Source organism: Anastrepha ludens, chromosome 3, assembly GCF_028408465.1.
Source record: "Anastrepha ludens isolate Willacy chromosome 3, idAnaLude1.1, whole genome shotgun sequence".
Lineage (NCBI taxonomy): Eukaryota > Metazoa > Arthropoda > Insecta > Diptera > Tephritidae > Anastrepha > Anastrepha ludens.
Window position 1 is genome coordinate 128,452,491 of NC_071499.1, and position 14,845 is coordinate 128,467,335.

The 14,845-nt window shown below is 36.3% G+C and overlaps 4 protein-coding genes and 1 long non-coding RNA gene across 8 annotated transcripts; 2 read left to right on the forward strand and 3 right to left on the reverse strand.

Annotated features, from left to right (window-relative positions):
• The first annotated feature begins 345 nt into the window (after nucleotides 1-345).
• On the forward strand, nucleotides 346-3,980 carry LOC128859203 (uncharacterized). 2 transcript variants are annotated; one of them, XM_054095994.1, is made up of 4 exons: nucleotides 346-710; nucleotides 795-883; nucleotides 950-1,009; nucleotides 3,092-3,368. In XM_054095994.1, exons 1-4 carry the CDS (start codon nucleotides 597-599, stop codon nucleotides 3,240-3,242), a joined length of 414 nt encoding a protein of 137 aa, XP_053951969.1. In that variant the 5' UTR covers nucleotides 346-596; the 3' UTR covers nucleotides 3,243-3,368. The 2 variants fall into 2 exon arrangements, with proteins under 2 accessions (XP_053951969.1, XP_053951970.1); XM_054095995.1 differs by lacking the exon at nucleotides 3,092-3,368 and adding an exon at nucleotides 3,455-3,980 and having other exon boundaries at nucleotides 355-710.
• Nucleotides 3,958-5,936, reverse strand: LOC128859202 (peroxisomal targeting signal 1 receptor). Its single transcript, XM_054095993.1, has one exon. The coding sequence runs from the start codon at nucleotides 5,745-5,747 to the stop codon at nucleotides 4,005-4,007; it is 1,743 nt and encodes a 580-aa protein (XP_053951968.1). The 5' UTR covers nucleotides 5,748-5,936; the 3' UTR covers nucleotides 3,958-4,004.
• A 1,431-nt stretch (nucleotides 5,937-7,367) lies between these two features.
• Nucleotides 7,368-9,052, reverse strand: LOC128859204 (uncharacterized). 2 transcript variants are annotated; one of them, XM_054095996.1, is made up of 2 exons: nucleotides 8,945-9,052; nucleotides 7,368-8,531 (listed from the first exon to the last, which is right to left on the reverse strand). In XM_054095996.1, the coding sequence occupies exon 2, from the start codon at nucleotides 8,247-8,249 to the stop codon at nucleotides 7,416-7,418; it is 834 nt and encodes a 277-aa protein (XP_053951971.1). In that variant the 5' UTR covers nucleotides 8,250-8,531; nucleotides 8,945-9,052; the 3' UTR covers nucleotides 7,368-7,415. The 2 variants fall into 2 exon arrangements, with proteins under 2 accessions (XP_053951971.1, XP_053951972.1); XM_054095997.1 differs by lacking the exon at nucleotides 8,945-9,052 and adding an exon at nucleotides 8,754-8,874.
• Nucleotides 9,053-9,378: 326 nt separating this feature from the next.
• LOC128859206 (uncharacterized) lies at nucleotides 9,379-10,582 on the forward strand. The gene is made up of 4 exons (XR_008454112.1): nucleotides 9,379-9,465; nucleotides 9,525-9,613; nucleotides 9,668-9,735; nucleotides 9,796-10,582. It is a non-coding gene; the product is annotated as an uncharacterized LOC128859206 (long non-coding RNA).
• Nucleotides 10,583-11,631: 1,049 nt separating this feature from the next.
• On the reverse strand, nucleotides 11,632-14,076 carry LOC128859205 (gamma-butyrobetaine dioxygenase). Of its 2 annotated transcripts, XM_054095999.1 has the most exons (5): nucleotides 13,898-14,076; nucleotides 12,649-13,683; nucleotides 12,461-12,587; nucleotides 12,083-12,391; nucleotides 11,632-12,003 (listed from the first exon to the last, which is right to left on the reverse strand). In XM_054095999.1, the coding sequence occupies exons 2-5, from the start codon at nucleotides 13,136-13,138 to the stop codon at nucleotides 11,676-11,678; spliced, it is 1,254 nt and encodes a 417-aa protein (XP_053951974.1). In that variant the 5' UTR covers nucleotides 13,139-13,683; nucleotides 13,898-14,076; the 3' UTR covers nucleotides 11,632-11,675. The 2 variants fall into 2 exon arrangements, with proteins under 2 accessions (XP_053951974.1, XP_053951973.1); XM_054095998.1 differs by having other exon boundaries at nucleotides 12,649-14,076.
• Nucleotides 14,077-14,845: the final 769 nt, after the last annotated feature.

The window sequence follows — 14,845 nt, forward strand, 5'->3', positions numbered from 1 at the left end:
AAATTTTATTAATTCTTCAGGTCAATCATTGTAAAAATGGCCTATGGTTGTATGTTTGACTTAAATAAAGGAAATGAAAATGAAACTTCAATTGTCATAGAGTGCAAGCCAATTATTAAAAAAAAAAAAAATACTATTCGAGACGGGTAATTCAATACAACGGCTTACGCTCGTAGAATAAAAAGAAGCGAAGTATTTTTTATCTCCTAGGTGAAATGGTTGAAGTGCCAGTCTGGCCCTTTCCAAGTAGCACTAAAGCACCGTTTTTTTATTATCTTCTAACAACACAACTTTAAATATGACTTCGAGATTTCAAAAAATTCTCTGGGGAAAACTCATTGCAAAAAGTCGACTTAGACCTAAAAGTCAAATAAAAAATTATACGAAAAATTTAAAGTCATTATTTACGGAAATTAAATTGCCGCCCATTACTGGATATTGTTCACTTGCCATGCGCTTTGAATACGCCTCTGGTTCAATGCACTCAGCTGTCATTTGAAAAAAAGTTCTTTTACTAGTTGGATGTTTGCTTAGGTGCAAGGCGTGCAAAAAGCTTAAAATTCTTAGTTAACAAAATTCAGTTTTATTCCTATCCAATGGCGTCGCCAAAGACATACACACTAGATGCAGTGAAACAACATAATACTCCAGATGATCTCTGGATAGTCATCGATGGAAAAGTGTACGATGTGACGAAATTCCGAAACGAGGTAAAGCAGAATTTAATTAAATGCATTCTTTACGAACATATATGTATTGGTTAAGTAATGCGATGTATAAAAAATATAAAATAGCATCCCGGAGGTGAAGAAACGCTGGACGAAGTGGCAGGCCGTGACGCCACACGTGAGTTTGTAGATGTGGGGCACAGCCAAGAAGCGAGGTTAGCAACTTATCTGAACGTACATAAAGCGATCTAACTAAAATTGCAATTGCACGTCACTTTCAGGCAAATGCTCACAAAATACTATATTGGTGATGTGGAAGGCGGTAGTAAATTGTCAGTAAGGTAAGTGGCTGTAATGTTTGTTAGAATAGAAGATAGTAGTGCACCTGCATGATTGCATTTTTGACTAATAAACTAAGTAAATTTTACATTTCATGCCATTCCAATCTAACACAAAATGGCTTAATTGTTCAGAAAAACATAGACAATTATATACCTACAATGAATCCGGTTGCCTCAATTTGACCAAATTTGGACTTCAAACCTCTCAAATTAACAGCGGGTAGATTTGCTTGAACGCAATACACCACCCTAAAATAATCCATTTCCATAAACCAATCAATACGGTGGACTTGCGTGCAGTATATTCATTTGTCATCATTTATTTCTTATTGTAATATAATTATGCATTCAAAACGTTGATAGCAATATAATAGTTCAATATTTGCATGCATACATATATAAATATTCATCGTGCGGTTGTATTATTAATAGTATTGGCTTCGTCTGTTGGGTACTTCATAAAGTTTCCATTTCGTGTATGTTCTTGTGTTCAATGCTAATTTATGGTGCTTGTTTAAATGCGGTGCATATAAAGCCATATAAATCCAACAAAATCCATTGTAAGCACCAGCTTCATTGTCTGCTACGAATTCCATTTTTAAGTTATATAATTGTCGTTTAATGTAATCAAATAAACTGATAACCACACGGCCTCTCAGTTGAAGCTTTAACTGATAAAATTTGCGCTAAAGCAGCACGAATATTTACTACTTCAACTGATAAATTTCTGTGCCCCAATTACTGTGGTCGTGCAGCACTAGCGTGGATGATAGAAACGTGCAACCAGTAGTGAGCTAAAATATGTAAAATAAGTCGGAGAAATTTAGAATAAGTCTTAAAAACGCCAAACAGTAATAGAAGCCCCGTCAGTGTTGGGTTTTTAAGGGCATGTGAAAAGGTGTCGTGCGGGGTGCCTTCACATGCCGCACATATGTTTGGTATGTCGGGGCCATTGTGGATAAGTAGGAGTTTAACCCGACCATTTTGAAGCCGGAATCTCTTCGGGCGAGACACATTGACAATGCGCGGTTTGTCGGTCTATGGCTTCTTTACTTGAAGTCCAAGATGATGATCCATGAAGAAATCACACAAGGGGTTGCACATTATAATTATAATGTTACAAGAACAACTGTAACAACAAGAATTAATTCAAACGTTGACCGTATCCTGAACTACGACACTCGCCCAAGGATTGCCACTTTAGTAGTTGCAAAAAGGTCAATAGTAGGGTCGATGTTGCCTAAACGGCACGGATTTAAACTCGTTTAAGGCGTTGCATTTTAGCAGCATTATCCAAAAATTTATGCAGAACATTGGATGTTGCTATAATAACATACGCCGCTTTAAACTGGCAATTTGACAAGTAACCAAAGGTCGAGTAGGTCCGAACAAATTATGTTCATGCAGCATCAAAATAATGGCTTCCCACGAGAATCGGTTCTATATAAATGGAAGGACCCGGGCTTATGTCCTGCCAAGGACTGTCACTTCAGCAGCATTCATCGTATATGTATGTACGGGTAATGTTTATGCTGCTCCAACAATATTCAAATATTGGAGCGTTTCTTTAACAAAATTCAGAGCGTATTTCTGCTTTGGCAGACTTTAAAAAATATTAACTACTTTTTCGAGGATGCGCAAGTTTGCTGATCTCATCACTTGTAAAAAAAGAACTACTATTTTTACATACAATTTTTCAGCGAGCCTTTGACTTCCGGGGACCTTTAAACTTAGCTTAATTCTTCAAGATTGACACTTTAAATTAGCTTAGCTTAAAAACTAACCATAAACCTTACGCTGCCTGAAGTTATATATTTTTATAGTTTCAAGTATTTTTCGACTAAAAAAGTGAAGTTTTGCAAATCATAAACTAACGTGTAAGTTTAACCGAGATATTCATGTATTTATAAATATATATATGTAGGTGTGGCACAAATTGAACATTAACACTTCGCAATTCATTCGTTTCGCAATTTCACTGATTTTTGTGCACATTAAATGAGTCGGGTGTAATCTATTGGTTGTTTTTGTTGGCCTTGTTAAAATGCTTTATTCCTTTACCGTTTTAAACATCTAACACAGCACGCCACCATTGCCTCCACAAGTTCCACCAACACCAGCACTATCACAATCACCACCCCAGTCAACAATAGACACGACGGAAATGACTTCCACGGCCACTGCTGGCAAAGCTGTTTTACCGCCAGAAAAACAATGTTGCGCACTTGCTTAAATGCCATCACATAACCTAAGCTTTTAAACAAATCAGTTTTCGAACTTGCTCAATTAATTATGTGATAATTTATATTTTTCAAAAAATATATATGTAAATAAACGTTAGCGCCGCTTTTACGTTTAATTTGTGCCGTATACAATTTTTATTTATTCTGTGTATTTAACACCACAGTGAATTGTACTTAATTGCACTCTTCTAACTCAAAACAGACAAATCTGCTGCGCGATTGGAGCTTTCACTACTGGTCTTCTCGTGGTTATCATCATACGCAAAGTTTTAGCGAGCAAGTGAATCAAAAACAAATGATTTTATACTGGACCGACAGCACTGCGACACCGAATATGTAATCAAAAGGCAACTAGCGGAATAGATTGCTAACTAACATGCCTCAAAGTACTCAGCATTTCCAAGAAAAATAATCTGTAATTTGTAAAAGTAAAAGTGTATTGTAGCTATAAATGTATATTAAATTTAATATGAAGTGCAGTTATTAAAAAATGTACGTATTAAGTATATTCGAAACACAAAAAGTAATAAATGTTTGTATGAAGCTTAAAATAACAACTAAAAGTGTTATAACGCTCAACTGTTTTGTTGTTGCTGTAAGAATTCTAACATCTTTTCGTTTACATAGTCATTGATTTATTAATTTTATCATACATACATATATCACTTTTTTTAAAAGAATATAGAAAATTTCGGATTTCCAATAAAGCCGACACCATTAGAATTATACTTTAATATCCAAAATTTATTGAACTAAGCTGCATCGATGAAGGCCTCATTTAACACTTGAAGATTTCGGTCATTTACTGCACCATGTAGCTCGCTGCGTCCCATCAAGGAAATCACCATTTTTAATGTACTCCAAATAGATTCGGACATGCGTGCTTGACCGCCACCAATAGCCGCCGCATCGATTGGCAAATCTCTCGCAACTGCAGAGTTCGCCTGCATATTCAGTGCCGTGAGTAGGTGTTCAACTGCTTGTTTGTATGCCTTTAGATTCATGCAGCATACGCCGACGTTGTAGCGCACACGTATGAAACCCGGCTCCAGCTGTAGTGCCTGTTGGTATGCTTCTACAGCTTCTACCGAACGCGTGCCATTTGCCAAACTGGCGCCTAGACGGTTCCATACTTTAGCATTCTGCTGATTAACATGTAGTGCTGCACGAAAGCAATCGACTGCCTTGTCGTACTCGGAGGAGAGATTATAGAGCACGCCCAAAGCTTCCTGTACATCTGTGTCAACTTCATGAGGATTCATGCGCACAGCGTCGAGATAAAGGTTCTGCACCGCTACCAGTTTATTGCCCGTTATTAGCGATGAGGCCATGACTGCACCTTCTGTCTGTAATTCTGGATGCTGCTGCAAGAGATGCATGTATTTTGGATTAACTTGTATCCAATTGACCAACATACGCAGGGCATGACTCTGCAAGCTCTCATTAGTGTAGCAGACGGCAAGTGCCATTAGTACACGGTTATTATCTGGCCGAAGTTCTAGAGAACGTTTCAACGCAGCTATGCTTTGTGGATCCATTTCGTTTTCCGCCTGTGAAATGCCCAGCAACTCCCATGCTTCGGCGTTATCTGGTTCTTTTTTGGCAGCTGCTTCGAAACAGAGTACTGCGCTGGGTATGTCACCTTTTTGCATATACTCTTTCCCCTTCTCCAATGCGTTCTCCTGTTCAGCAATTGGATTTTCTTCGGCAAATTCGTATTCCTTGTATGGGTCATAATTCTCGCCGTATTCAGATAGCCAAGGGTGTTCAGAATCTTCAGATAACTTTTGCCATTCATCCTGTAGGCGTTGCCAGAACTTTTCATTGTAGTTGCTAGAAGATTGTTGATTTTCTTTCACTCTGTCCTGGTAATCATTAATCCATTCCTCGATAGATTCCTTAGATTGCTCTTGTGGGAGTAATATTTCGCCCTCTTCTTTGCTCAACGGCTGGATTTCCTCAAAAAATTGTTCCGTGCTTGGCTGATAGGGCGGACAAATGGCTAGATATGGCCTCTGGAGCGGTTGAAGTGGCATATATGGCGCTGTCGGCAATTGCCCCAGTGAGGATGCTGATGTTCTGGGTCCTTCTTCGTCAAAGAATTCTCGTACATGCACCAGCTGCTGCTGCTGTGGCTGAATATGTACCATTTGCAGAGGGGGAGGTGAGGCTTGTTGCATGCTAAATTCTTTTGACCACTCTTGGCTAACTACCTCGTCTATGACGCGTGGTGTAGATTGCACGCCCGATGCATTCCCTTGCTCAATTTCCCGCATCTCTTGTAGAAGTGCGTTCATTTGGAAAGATTGCGGAGGTGCAGCCACCTGGCTCAGGAAGTCGTTGACCATTTGTTCATCAGGTGGCATGCTGCGCTCAAATTGAGAACTTGTAAAACCTTCATCTTTTCGCGCGGCATCACGTATAAATTGACCTCCGAGTTGCATGAGTGGGTTGACGCCACCGCAGTCACCATCCACAAGCTGGCGCAATGACATCTTGATGTAATGTAGCTGGAATGATTTTGAAATAATAAAAGTTCACTGTGGAGGATTTTTTCTAAAAAGTCTGCCAAAGAGACGGAGATAATCCAATAACTTCACTCAAATGTAGAAGGATGCTCGACGTTGTTGAGAGATAAGCAAAGTCTAATGTCCACAACAAAATGTAAATAGTTTACTACAGCTGTGTTTAATTGCTATAACTACCGGCTGATTTTGAATATCAACACAGCGCTGCATTTTCGATAGCTTTCAACAAGTTAAATTTAACGACGAAAGTACGTTCACATATGTATTAATTACCAATAAATCCACAAAATTAATGTACCCGTTCACATATGGCAGATTACCTGCAAAATTGAGAATCAGCTGTCAATACTGTTGTGAAAGGTTTTTCTTCATAGAAATTTCTGTGGTGGAATATTTTGGAGTTTTTGGTTTGTTTAATTATTATTAACGATATAAAGAAAAGACAAGGAGAAGGAATAGCTAATTTAATTGCGCAATTGGCTACTAGTAATAAACAGTTGGAGGAAATCTGTAAACGAATTTTACTGAGGTTTAAAAAAAGTATGGCAGCAACACGCATGCGAAAATCGATATAACATTTTATAATAAGTAATAACAAGATGGAAATCATTAGCAGCGACGGACGAAGAAAGAGTAGCGTGAGAGATTAGTGATGACGGTGAGCAAATGCGTTTAGCAGCAATCACTTATTTTACTGCAGCATTATCACTACCAAACTTCCCAGTAGCAACACTTAATGTAAGAGTCTAGGTTATTAACCTCAGCAGTAAGTAAGGAAATCACCTTATCTTTTTACAGCAGATTTCGTTGCATAGAGAGAAGATCTGAGTGCAAGTTCTCAGCATAGCACTGATAAGATTATGCACAAGGGCATAACAATTAATAAGCTGTATAAAAATTCCAATGTAACTTTTTGTTCATTGGTGATTTCAATAGAACTATCACTTTGATAAAGACAGCCAACCGACTTGTATTCAAATAATTTGAAGAGTCGAAATTTACGAAATTAATCGAACTAGGATTCTACAAGTATAATGCACTTAGAAATTCGAATATCAATTCAAGAGGCGTCCGAGCAGCGCGACGACTGATAGCATTCCACTTCACTCCTCAGAGTAGATATCTCGCTTTCAATTCTTGGCCAGACACAAATCTGAGTTATTACGGAAATGCAGGTCTGACTATTTTAGAAATATATATATACATATGTATGTATATATTGTGACTGAACGGATTCTTTAGACCGCAGCAAACGAAAAATATGATGAGTTCAAATGTAATACGACAGCATAAGTATGTATCTGGAGCGTTATATTTTCCAGTTCGCTAGACCACCACCACAAGGCTGGCAGCGCACACTGGTTGCGCTTATATGGGGCTGGTGGCCAAAAATACTTCCCGTAAAGATAGAGAGCTGAAATTTTTTTCTGGGTATTAGAGATGAATTTAGATAGCATACAGTAAATATTTGTGAAAGAGAAACTCCCCCCCCCCCCCCCCCCCCCCCCCTGCGCTCCAGCAATAAATAATTTAAAAAATTCCTGATTCCATTTTTTCAATCATATATAACAGCAAATATTATTTAATTATAAGATAATAAAAATGATGAAAATTAAAGATAAATAATAAACAAGGTTAACATACGTCATCCAATAAATCATATGTAGATGATAAAAAAGTGGATTTCTGATTCTTTGGCAGATTTCTTTGACCTGTTATAAAAGGGTCTGATTTCAAAAGAAGCATTTTAATTAAATCTGTATTTGTCAGTATACGAGACGTCTTCCTAGTATGCTGCAGCCGGCACTTTTTTATTTCTTTATTGTTTGACTCTGCAGCTTCCTCTGAGAGCTCTCCAATCGAAACCAAAGCGTGCTCTATAACCTTTGGTGCATGAATTAAAATTGTATGCACTGTTGCTGGAAGGTAGTACCATGGATACATTTCAATTAATTTATTCGCTGTATCTAGTGCGAATTTTTCGAATTTTTTTATATTTATTTTGTATCCTGATGCTAAGGCTTGCAGTATCGTAGGGCATCGGGCAATAACTTCTTCATCAATGCCTGTAATCTGAGATGCTAAGCTTGGGTTACTGAAAAATTTCCTGGCAGTATTGCCATCGTTGGAGTTTCCTCTACCTCCATCCTTTGGCGCATCGACCAGTAACCCCATTTTCTCTCGAAACTCCGCTTGAATTTGATGTTTTTTCTTTAATACAATAGACTTGAGTTCTCCCGATCGTACTTGCCAAAGCTTTACATCCAGCTTGTACGAAATGTGCAAGAAATATTCGAAGAACCGGATATATGAATGAAGTGGTGATAGCCCGAATTCAAAATACTTTTCTTGCACATCTCTTCCAACACATTCTTCAATATTATTCATTTCTGTAGGCTTTGCTCCACATATAAAGCATTTCATCGAGGACGTGTTGCTTAACGCGTTGCAAACTTTACCATCCACCATGGTTAATTGAAGGGCGTGCTTTATAGAAAATGTTGTATTGCAAATTTTATGCTCTGTTGTCTTCAAGTTAGCTATTTTCTCCTTGAAGTAGAGCTCTTCTTCGACGGAAAGTGCGGCGGTCTCCCTTTTAAATTGAAGCCTGAGTGACTTCGTAGCCTTTGCTTTTTATGTTTAGTGCCAGTAAATTATTTATGCCTTGCATTTTTTCGGCATTCGTGCCTTTTTCTTTGCACCAAAGATCAAAAATGTGGATGCGTGAAAACACACAGTTATAAGATGCTCCTATACAATGAAAATAAAATGTGCAAAGCAAACATAAATTAGTACAGAAAATTTAATGTAAGAAAAGGTACAAAACAAACGACGAAAACGAAACCAACAACACAAAGATCAACTGATAACGGTGGATATTTGTCCCATGAAAATAAATAAGACCACTTTAGTTTATTTATGAATATAAGGTAATTAGCAACTTTTAGCAACTAAACTTTTCATGATTATTACCTTAAAACATTGACAAATACAGTGATGGCACTCTCAATGGGGGCATCCGGGGGCAACACAACTAAAACTTTTAGTAAACATAAAAAAGACGTACACAAAATGCACAAAAAAGGTTAAGACGTTCAAAATCACACAAAAATGTTTGAATTGATCAAATTAACCTTTAAATAAACATTTATTATAGTAAATACCTTCAATTAAAAAATCCATTTTAAATTACTAATATCGGACCACTTTGTCAAACGTTTGATCACTTTGAAGTACGAATTTGCAATGACAAAGTACAAACAAAGCTCAGACGGGCTGCAAAAATGTACACAAGTTCATTCTTTCAATGCTATTTTTAGAAAGTTCCGTTAGATTTGCGGAAAACCCGGTTTGGCGTTTTGAAGATTGAATATTTTAGTGTCAATTTGTGTTCGTTTTGTCCAAGTATTTTGTGATGATATTTTTGATTTTTGGCCCATGATTCAATTATAGAAGGTTAGGTAAGTAAACAGCTTTCTCGCTCCCTCTTGACATATCGGCTCCCTTATTTGAAAACGTGTTGCTTCTTTACAAAAAAAAGTACCTATTTCACAAAAAAATTTTTGAATTGTAGTGAAAACTAAACTTTTGGTGCAAATTATTTGGTCGGCAACACCGTTTCCACTTTGACGCTTTGCTTTGTTATTATTCGTTGAAAATCTTTTATCTGTTTGTAAACATTCAAGTAAGTATAATAATAAAAGCTAATTATTTTGTAAATTAATGTCGTTTTTCACTATTTAGGTCGATTATGTCTTACATATGGTGATAGTCGATTATTTGGAGTCGGCTTTCTGCTGCAGAAAACCCCCGGTTTGTGAATTTTCATACACGTAAGTCCAGATCAGACATTTGTAAAAATTCTTATTAAACTTTTTCATTCATAGGTTTTTATAGCAGCGTTTTTGCAAATATAATAGAGACCACCTTACATACAATACATAAACTACAGTTAGTAAGTTCTTTTAGAATATTTGCTAATAAATTGTAATAAATAAAAAGTTTTTATTTGTAGGACTTCACAGACGAGCAATTGCTGCGGAAGGTGTGTGTTGAAGAGCTAGGTGGCCCAACTATTGTGGTTTTTAGAAACGAAAGCACGTATGCACGTATTTCTACCATTGTCTCATGTGGTGCTACGGACAATTTCATAGGAGACATGGAGCGTGTTGTGTATGATGGTGCAAATACCTGTTTAACATGTGACGGTCATTATGTGCCTAGTACTGCTACCTCTGAAATCAATTTGACTTCCGAACTGGCTGTCCACGTCGATACCTTACCCCATCTAGATCAATATGCTGTACGTAGATGTATGCGCAACACCTACACGAGCAAGTCCTCGCGCTTTAAGTCTACAATTACAGATAAGTTGTAATGATATATTTGTGAGTTATTTTTAAGTTTTTGGTTTACAGGTTTTTGATTTCTGCCTGAAGTAAGTGCAGTGTTCCAACACCTATACGAGCAAGTGCACCCACATTCCTCATATTTCCTCTCCGATTCATTACTGAGACACGTGGTATTGATATACGTAAATTTACAAACCATCAGAATTACTAAAAGTGGATTATATTACCAACATCTAAAATTTTTCGATGTATTGGTTTTAGTCTATATTAATACATTTTCCTATTAATATTAGGGACGCAAAGTATATTAAAGTACACAAATTTTAAACTATAAACTAGTAAATTTGTAATTTTTATTGCAAACTATTTTAACTTCTAATTTCAATTTTTTTCTTATATTTAGAAATGATCGACTGAAACTATTTTAACTTCTAATTTCAATTTTTTTCTTATGTTTAGAAATGATCGACTGAAACTATTTTAACTTCTAATTTCAATTTTTTTCTTATGTTTAGAAATGATCGACTGAACTTCTGCTTTCGCAATGTCTTTACGGTAACATAAATATATACATATATATATATATATATACATATATAATCATGCAATAGATTTGAGTATATTTTGTGCAAGAGAACAAAAAATAGTCATAATAAAGGAATTTAATATGTTTAATTTACTACAATAGTACAAGTCTTTTAATACACCAAAGGTCAAAATATACTTAATCGACAGGAATGAGATGAAACAGAAAGTTTAATTTTTTTTCTTATTTCGTGCATAACAATACATGTAGGTACATGTAGTATGTTACCGTAAAGACATTGCGAAAGCAGAAGTTCAGTCGATCATTTCTAAATATAAGAAAAAATTGAAATTAGAAGAGTTAAAATAGTTTGCAATATATATATATATATATATATTGTATATATATAACATATATATATATATATGTAATTGGCGCGTACACCCTTTTTGGGTGTTTGGCCGAGCTCTTCCTCCTATTTGTGGTGTGCGTCTTGATGTTATTCCACAAATGGAGGGACCTACAGTTTCAAGCCGACTCCGAACGGCAGAAAAAAAAAACACATACATAAGTAACATCCCATAGTTCTGCGTGCTCTTGTGTTAGATAAACATCGAAAATATTCTAAATAAATATTACATTTGTTTAAAGAAAAAACTATAATTTTTCTGTCGTTTTGTTTTAATGTAGATTAAATAACCAATATACTTGTTTTTCTCTTAGTACATGACTAATTAGTTACTTTACGTACTTTTATACTACCTTTAGGCAAGAAGGGGAAGACATTTTTCCCTTTTTCCCATCCTTCGTAAATGCAGCCCTAAAATAAGGGAGTGTCAAAGCGCCCTTGTCACTACTTACCTAACCTTCTATAATTGAATCATGTTTTTGGCCTATGGACGCAACCAGTGTGCAGCGTGGAGAAGGTATAATGAGTCAAAGCAAGAAAAGTTTATAAGCAAACCAGAATAAATAGTATTCATGCAATCTACGTGTATATGCATTTATTTTTCTACTTTAATTCCATTTTGTTTTTTTTTTGTGTGACCTAAGGATACGTATCTTAGAATAGATAATGTCCCAATCAACATAGGCACCTATCAAATGTCGTTTGTTCGTAGGCGAATCTTCATACGCAGTGCGTCCATGCAACATACGCTTGTTGTTAAAGGCAAAAACTTCGCCAGGTGTGATTTTAAATTCCACAGTCTCTGCGTATGCTAATTCAATGAATTTGTCGTAAGCTTCGTACCAGGGTACCACATCCTCGAGTGCTATCGTGAAGTGACTATCCCGCTTCATGCTGTTTTCGTTAATGCGATGGTAACGGCCATCCACATCCAAACTAGCAAAAATTCAGAATTTTATTTGAATGCTTTAAAAATGAAATATTTATATGAATGCATGCATGAGTAGAGGCTTACGAAATCATTGGTGAGCGCCAGATATTATGGAACGATATGCCACTGTCCTTGCCGAGATCATACCAATCAACTGGCGTTTTTAACAGTATTTCGAAAAAATTTGGAAATTCCTTGCGTAATCTTTCTGCAACGTAGAAACCATCGACCAAAAGATTACTGCCACCGTGAGAAAGAGACTGCACATAGCAGTGTAACAGATTGATGCCGGCCTGGTGTTCGTAATATGGCAAATCTGTATGCAGTGGCAGGGGTGACATTAGGTAGGCGTAGTTGGTTGCGTTCTCCTTCGACTTTACCTCAAACTCTTCACTGTTGATAAGTTATCGTAATGAAATATTTTTGTATCTAAATTAGCAGGCATCTTAACAGATTACTTACCCATAAGTGGTGCGCTTTATAAAGCCAATACGATCAGAAAGTTGCCTAGCCACAGTTACATCATGTGGCGCATTTTTGATAATTGAAAACCCCTGTACCGCTAATGACTCCAACCATTGCAAGAAACCTAGACAAATAGTAGCATATGCTTGTTAAGGTACAAATATCACTTAGCCACTAGTACTCACTTCCATCTTTTTCCATAACATCCTTAAACTCGAAAGTGCGCCACACCTTTGGGAAATCCGGTTTTGACCACAGTTGGTAGGATGGCTTATAAACTTCTTCAATGTAGCGTTCGCGATTAGTTGGTGCAAAGTCTCTATCCCGCAGCCAGTCTAGTTTGAAGACCGATTTGTGGTCATCGAACCAATCAATAGCCACTACATCCTCTTCATGGCCACCACTTATGTTCCGGATGCGTGATTCCACATTGCCACGAATCCAGTTTGCCTGTCGACTCTTGGTATTTTTATGAAAACAGCAGTTACACTGGCAATTGTCGCGTAACCAAACACTGGGAAATTTTAAAGGTGCACCACCATTCGGCTCCTGCACAACGACCACATTTCCCTCTGCCACAGATGCACTAAGTAGCCGCTGAGGCATCGGGAAGTGACGCGAAACAAGTAATTTGTGCAAAATGCTGTTGTTGAATTGTCTAGCGAACATCTTCATCCGTTATTGGCTAAGTATCCAGTGATTAAGGGAGCAAATGGATTGGCTGGTTATGCCCTTATCAAGCAATAACTAATGACTATGAAACGGCTGTACTATTGTGATAAGCGATTGTACACTGAATATTTACTTGATGATAGATACGAGAGGAGAAAGCTCAGCTTATTGTTTCTCATTATAATAGGAAGATCAGGCTCTTAGAATTAAAGCTGAGTTGACGTCGAGCTCTCAAATTGTGCTTAGGAGGGTTGAGCGATGGAAATGTTTTGTAATTTAATAATGTAAAATATTAAACACTCGCAGGCATATTTTGGGCAATGTTCCGTGAAAAGCCTGAGAGCCTATTTATTCAAGGTGAAATACGTATGTATGTATCCATGATTTTACAATAACTTTAGTTATAACTATGCGATCATCAAAAAAGGTGCGCAGGGGCGCAAAAGCAGATTGTAAAGATAGTGCAAATGAGAGCCTGGAGATCCGTGTGCAAGGTTAAGAAAGGTTGCACTTGTAAGGGGTTTTCACATTTACTTTCAGTACATTCCCTTTTTGTTATTAAAGAAATTAAATCATTAGTGAAGACATATTTTATTATTATCTGTGTACATATTCGTGCATACATATACATATGTATATGTACATACATACATATATACGTGAAATAAATTTTTTCTATATGTTGCCTTTTTTCTTAACGATGAAAAAAAAGTAAGATAATTTATAAAATATTTAATTAAGAAACATCTTTGTGCTATTCACGTAGTTATTTAAGCCATGAAGAAAGCAAATATGTTGTTGTTGTAGCAGTTTTACTAAGCCCCTCCTAAATCCTTAAGTTTTGTAACTGAGATCATCTTGCAATTGATCCAGGCAACGTAGCCAAAAGAATTCTGCTGAGCACGTAAAGGACTGCGGTAAGGGATGCCGTGCGGTCTTCACTGTTTTCAGCAGAAGGAAAGTGATGATATATAAGTTGTTCTAAGTGTACATATGTATGTTGCACCTATATGAATGGAGGTTTTAAGGGGTTATATACAGTTCTAAGGGCTGAAAAAAGCGAAATTTTCAGAAAATTTTCTGAGAAAACTTTTAAATTTATTGATCTAAAAATTTGTACACATATTACGTTATCTTTTAACTGTATTTTTAAACTTAGTATTAGTAAAATTATTTATTTGGAAAGGAGCTACAGCTGATCTCCGGGAGCTCCTCTCAAGAAAGACGTTTTGCGGTGACCACTATATCTCTGAACTGGACCCTCTCAAATTAAAAAACGAAACAGATTTCGTTAAAGTAATGTTAAATCTAGTAACTAATTGAAGGAATAAGCAAAAAAGTTTTTTTACAGAATTGCGGTTTCTAAAAAAAATCGAGTATTTACCAAAATTTCGGCCTTAAATTGTTAAAAAAAATATTTATCGGTGAGAAAAAATCTTCGATTAATTACTAAAAAATATATTTAAGAAGCTCGTGTCAAAAGTTGAGAGTATTCGGTTTAGCCGTTTTCGAGTAATATTGGTCATCGACTTTGAAAACACCATTTTGAGAAAAACGCGTTTAAAATTTGAAAAGCACTTTCAAGCACTCTGAAACGTCTTTTTTGAAATTCTTATTCTTATTCTTAAATATATGTACACTAAGAAAAAAAAAACAAAAATAAAAATCGATTTTTTTTAAATTCTAACTGTATATAACCCCTTAAGGTCT

Coding starts and splice junctions, on each gene's coding strand:
- LOC128859203 (XM_054095994.1), top strand. CDS start 597: ATGGCGTCGCCAAAGACATACACACTAGATGCAGTGAAACAACATAAT. Junction 711..794: donor TGACGAAATTCCGAAACGAG/GTAAAGCAGAAT, acceptor AATATAAAATAG/CATCCCGGAGGTGAAGAAAC. Junction 1,010..3,091: donor GGTAGTAAATTGTCAGTAAG/GTAAGTGGCTGT, acceptor CATCTAACACAG/CACGCCACCATTGCCTCCAC.
- LOC128859202 (XM_054095993.1), bottom strand. CDS start 5,747: ATGTCATTGCGCCAGCTTGTGGATGGTGACTGCGGTGGCGTCAACCCA.
- LOC128859204 (XM_054095996.1), bottom strand. CDS start 8,249: ATGGTGGATGGTAAAGTTTGCAACGCGTTAAGCAACACGTCCTCGATG.
- LOC128859205 (XM_054095999.1), bottom strand. CDS start 13,138: ATGAAGATGTTCGCTAGACAATTCAACAACAGCATTTTGCACAAATTA. Junction 12,392..12,460: donor ATAAAGCGCACCACTTATGG/GTAAGTAATCTG, acceptor ACTTATCAACAG/TGAAGAGTTTGAGGTAAAGT. Junction 12,004..12,082: donor TGGCGCTCACCAATGATTTC/GTAAGCCTCTAC, acceptor AATTTTTGCTAG/TTTGGATGTGGATGGCCGTT.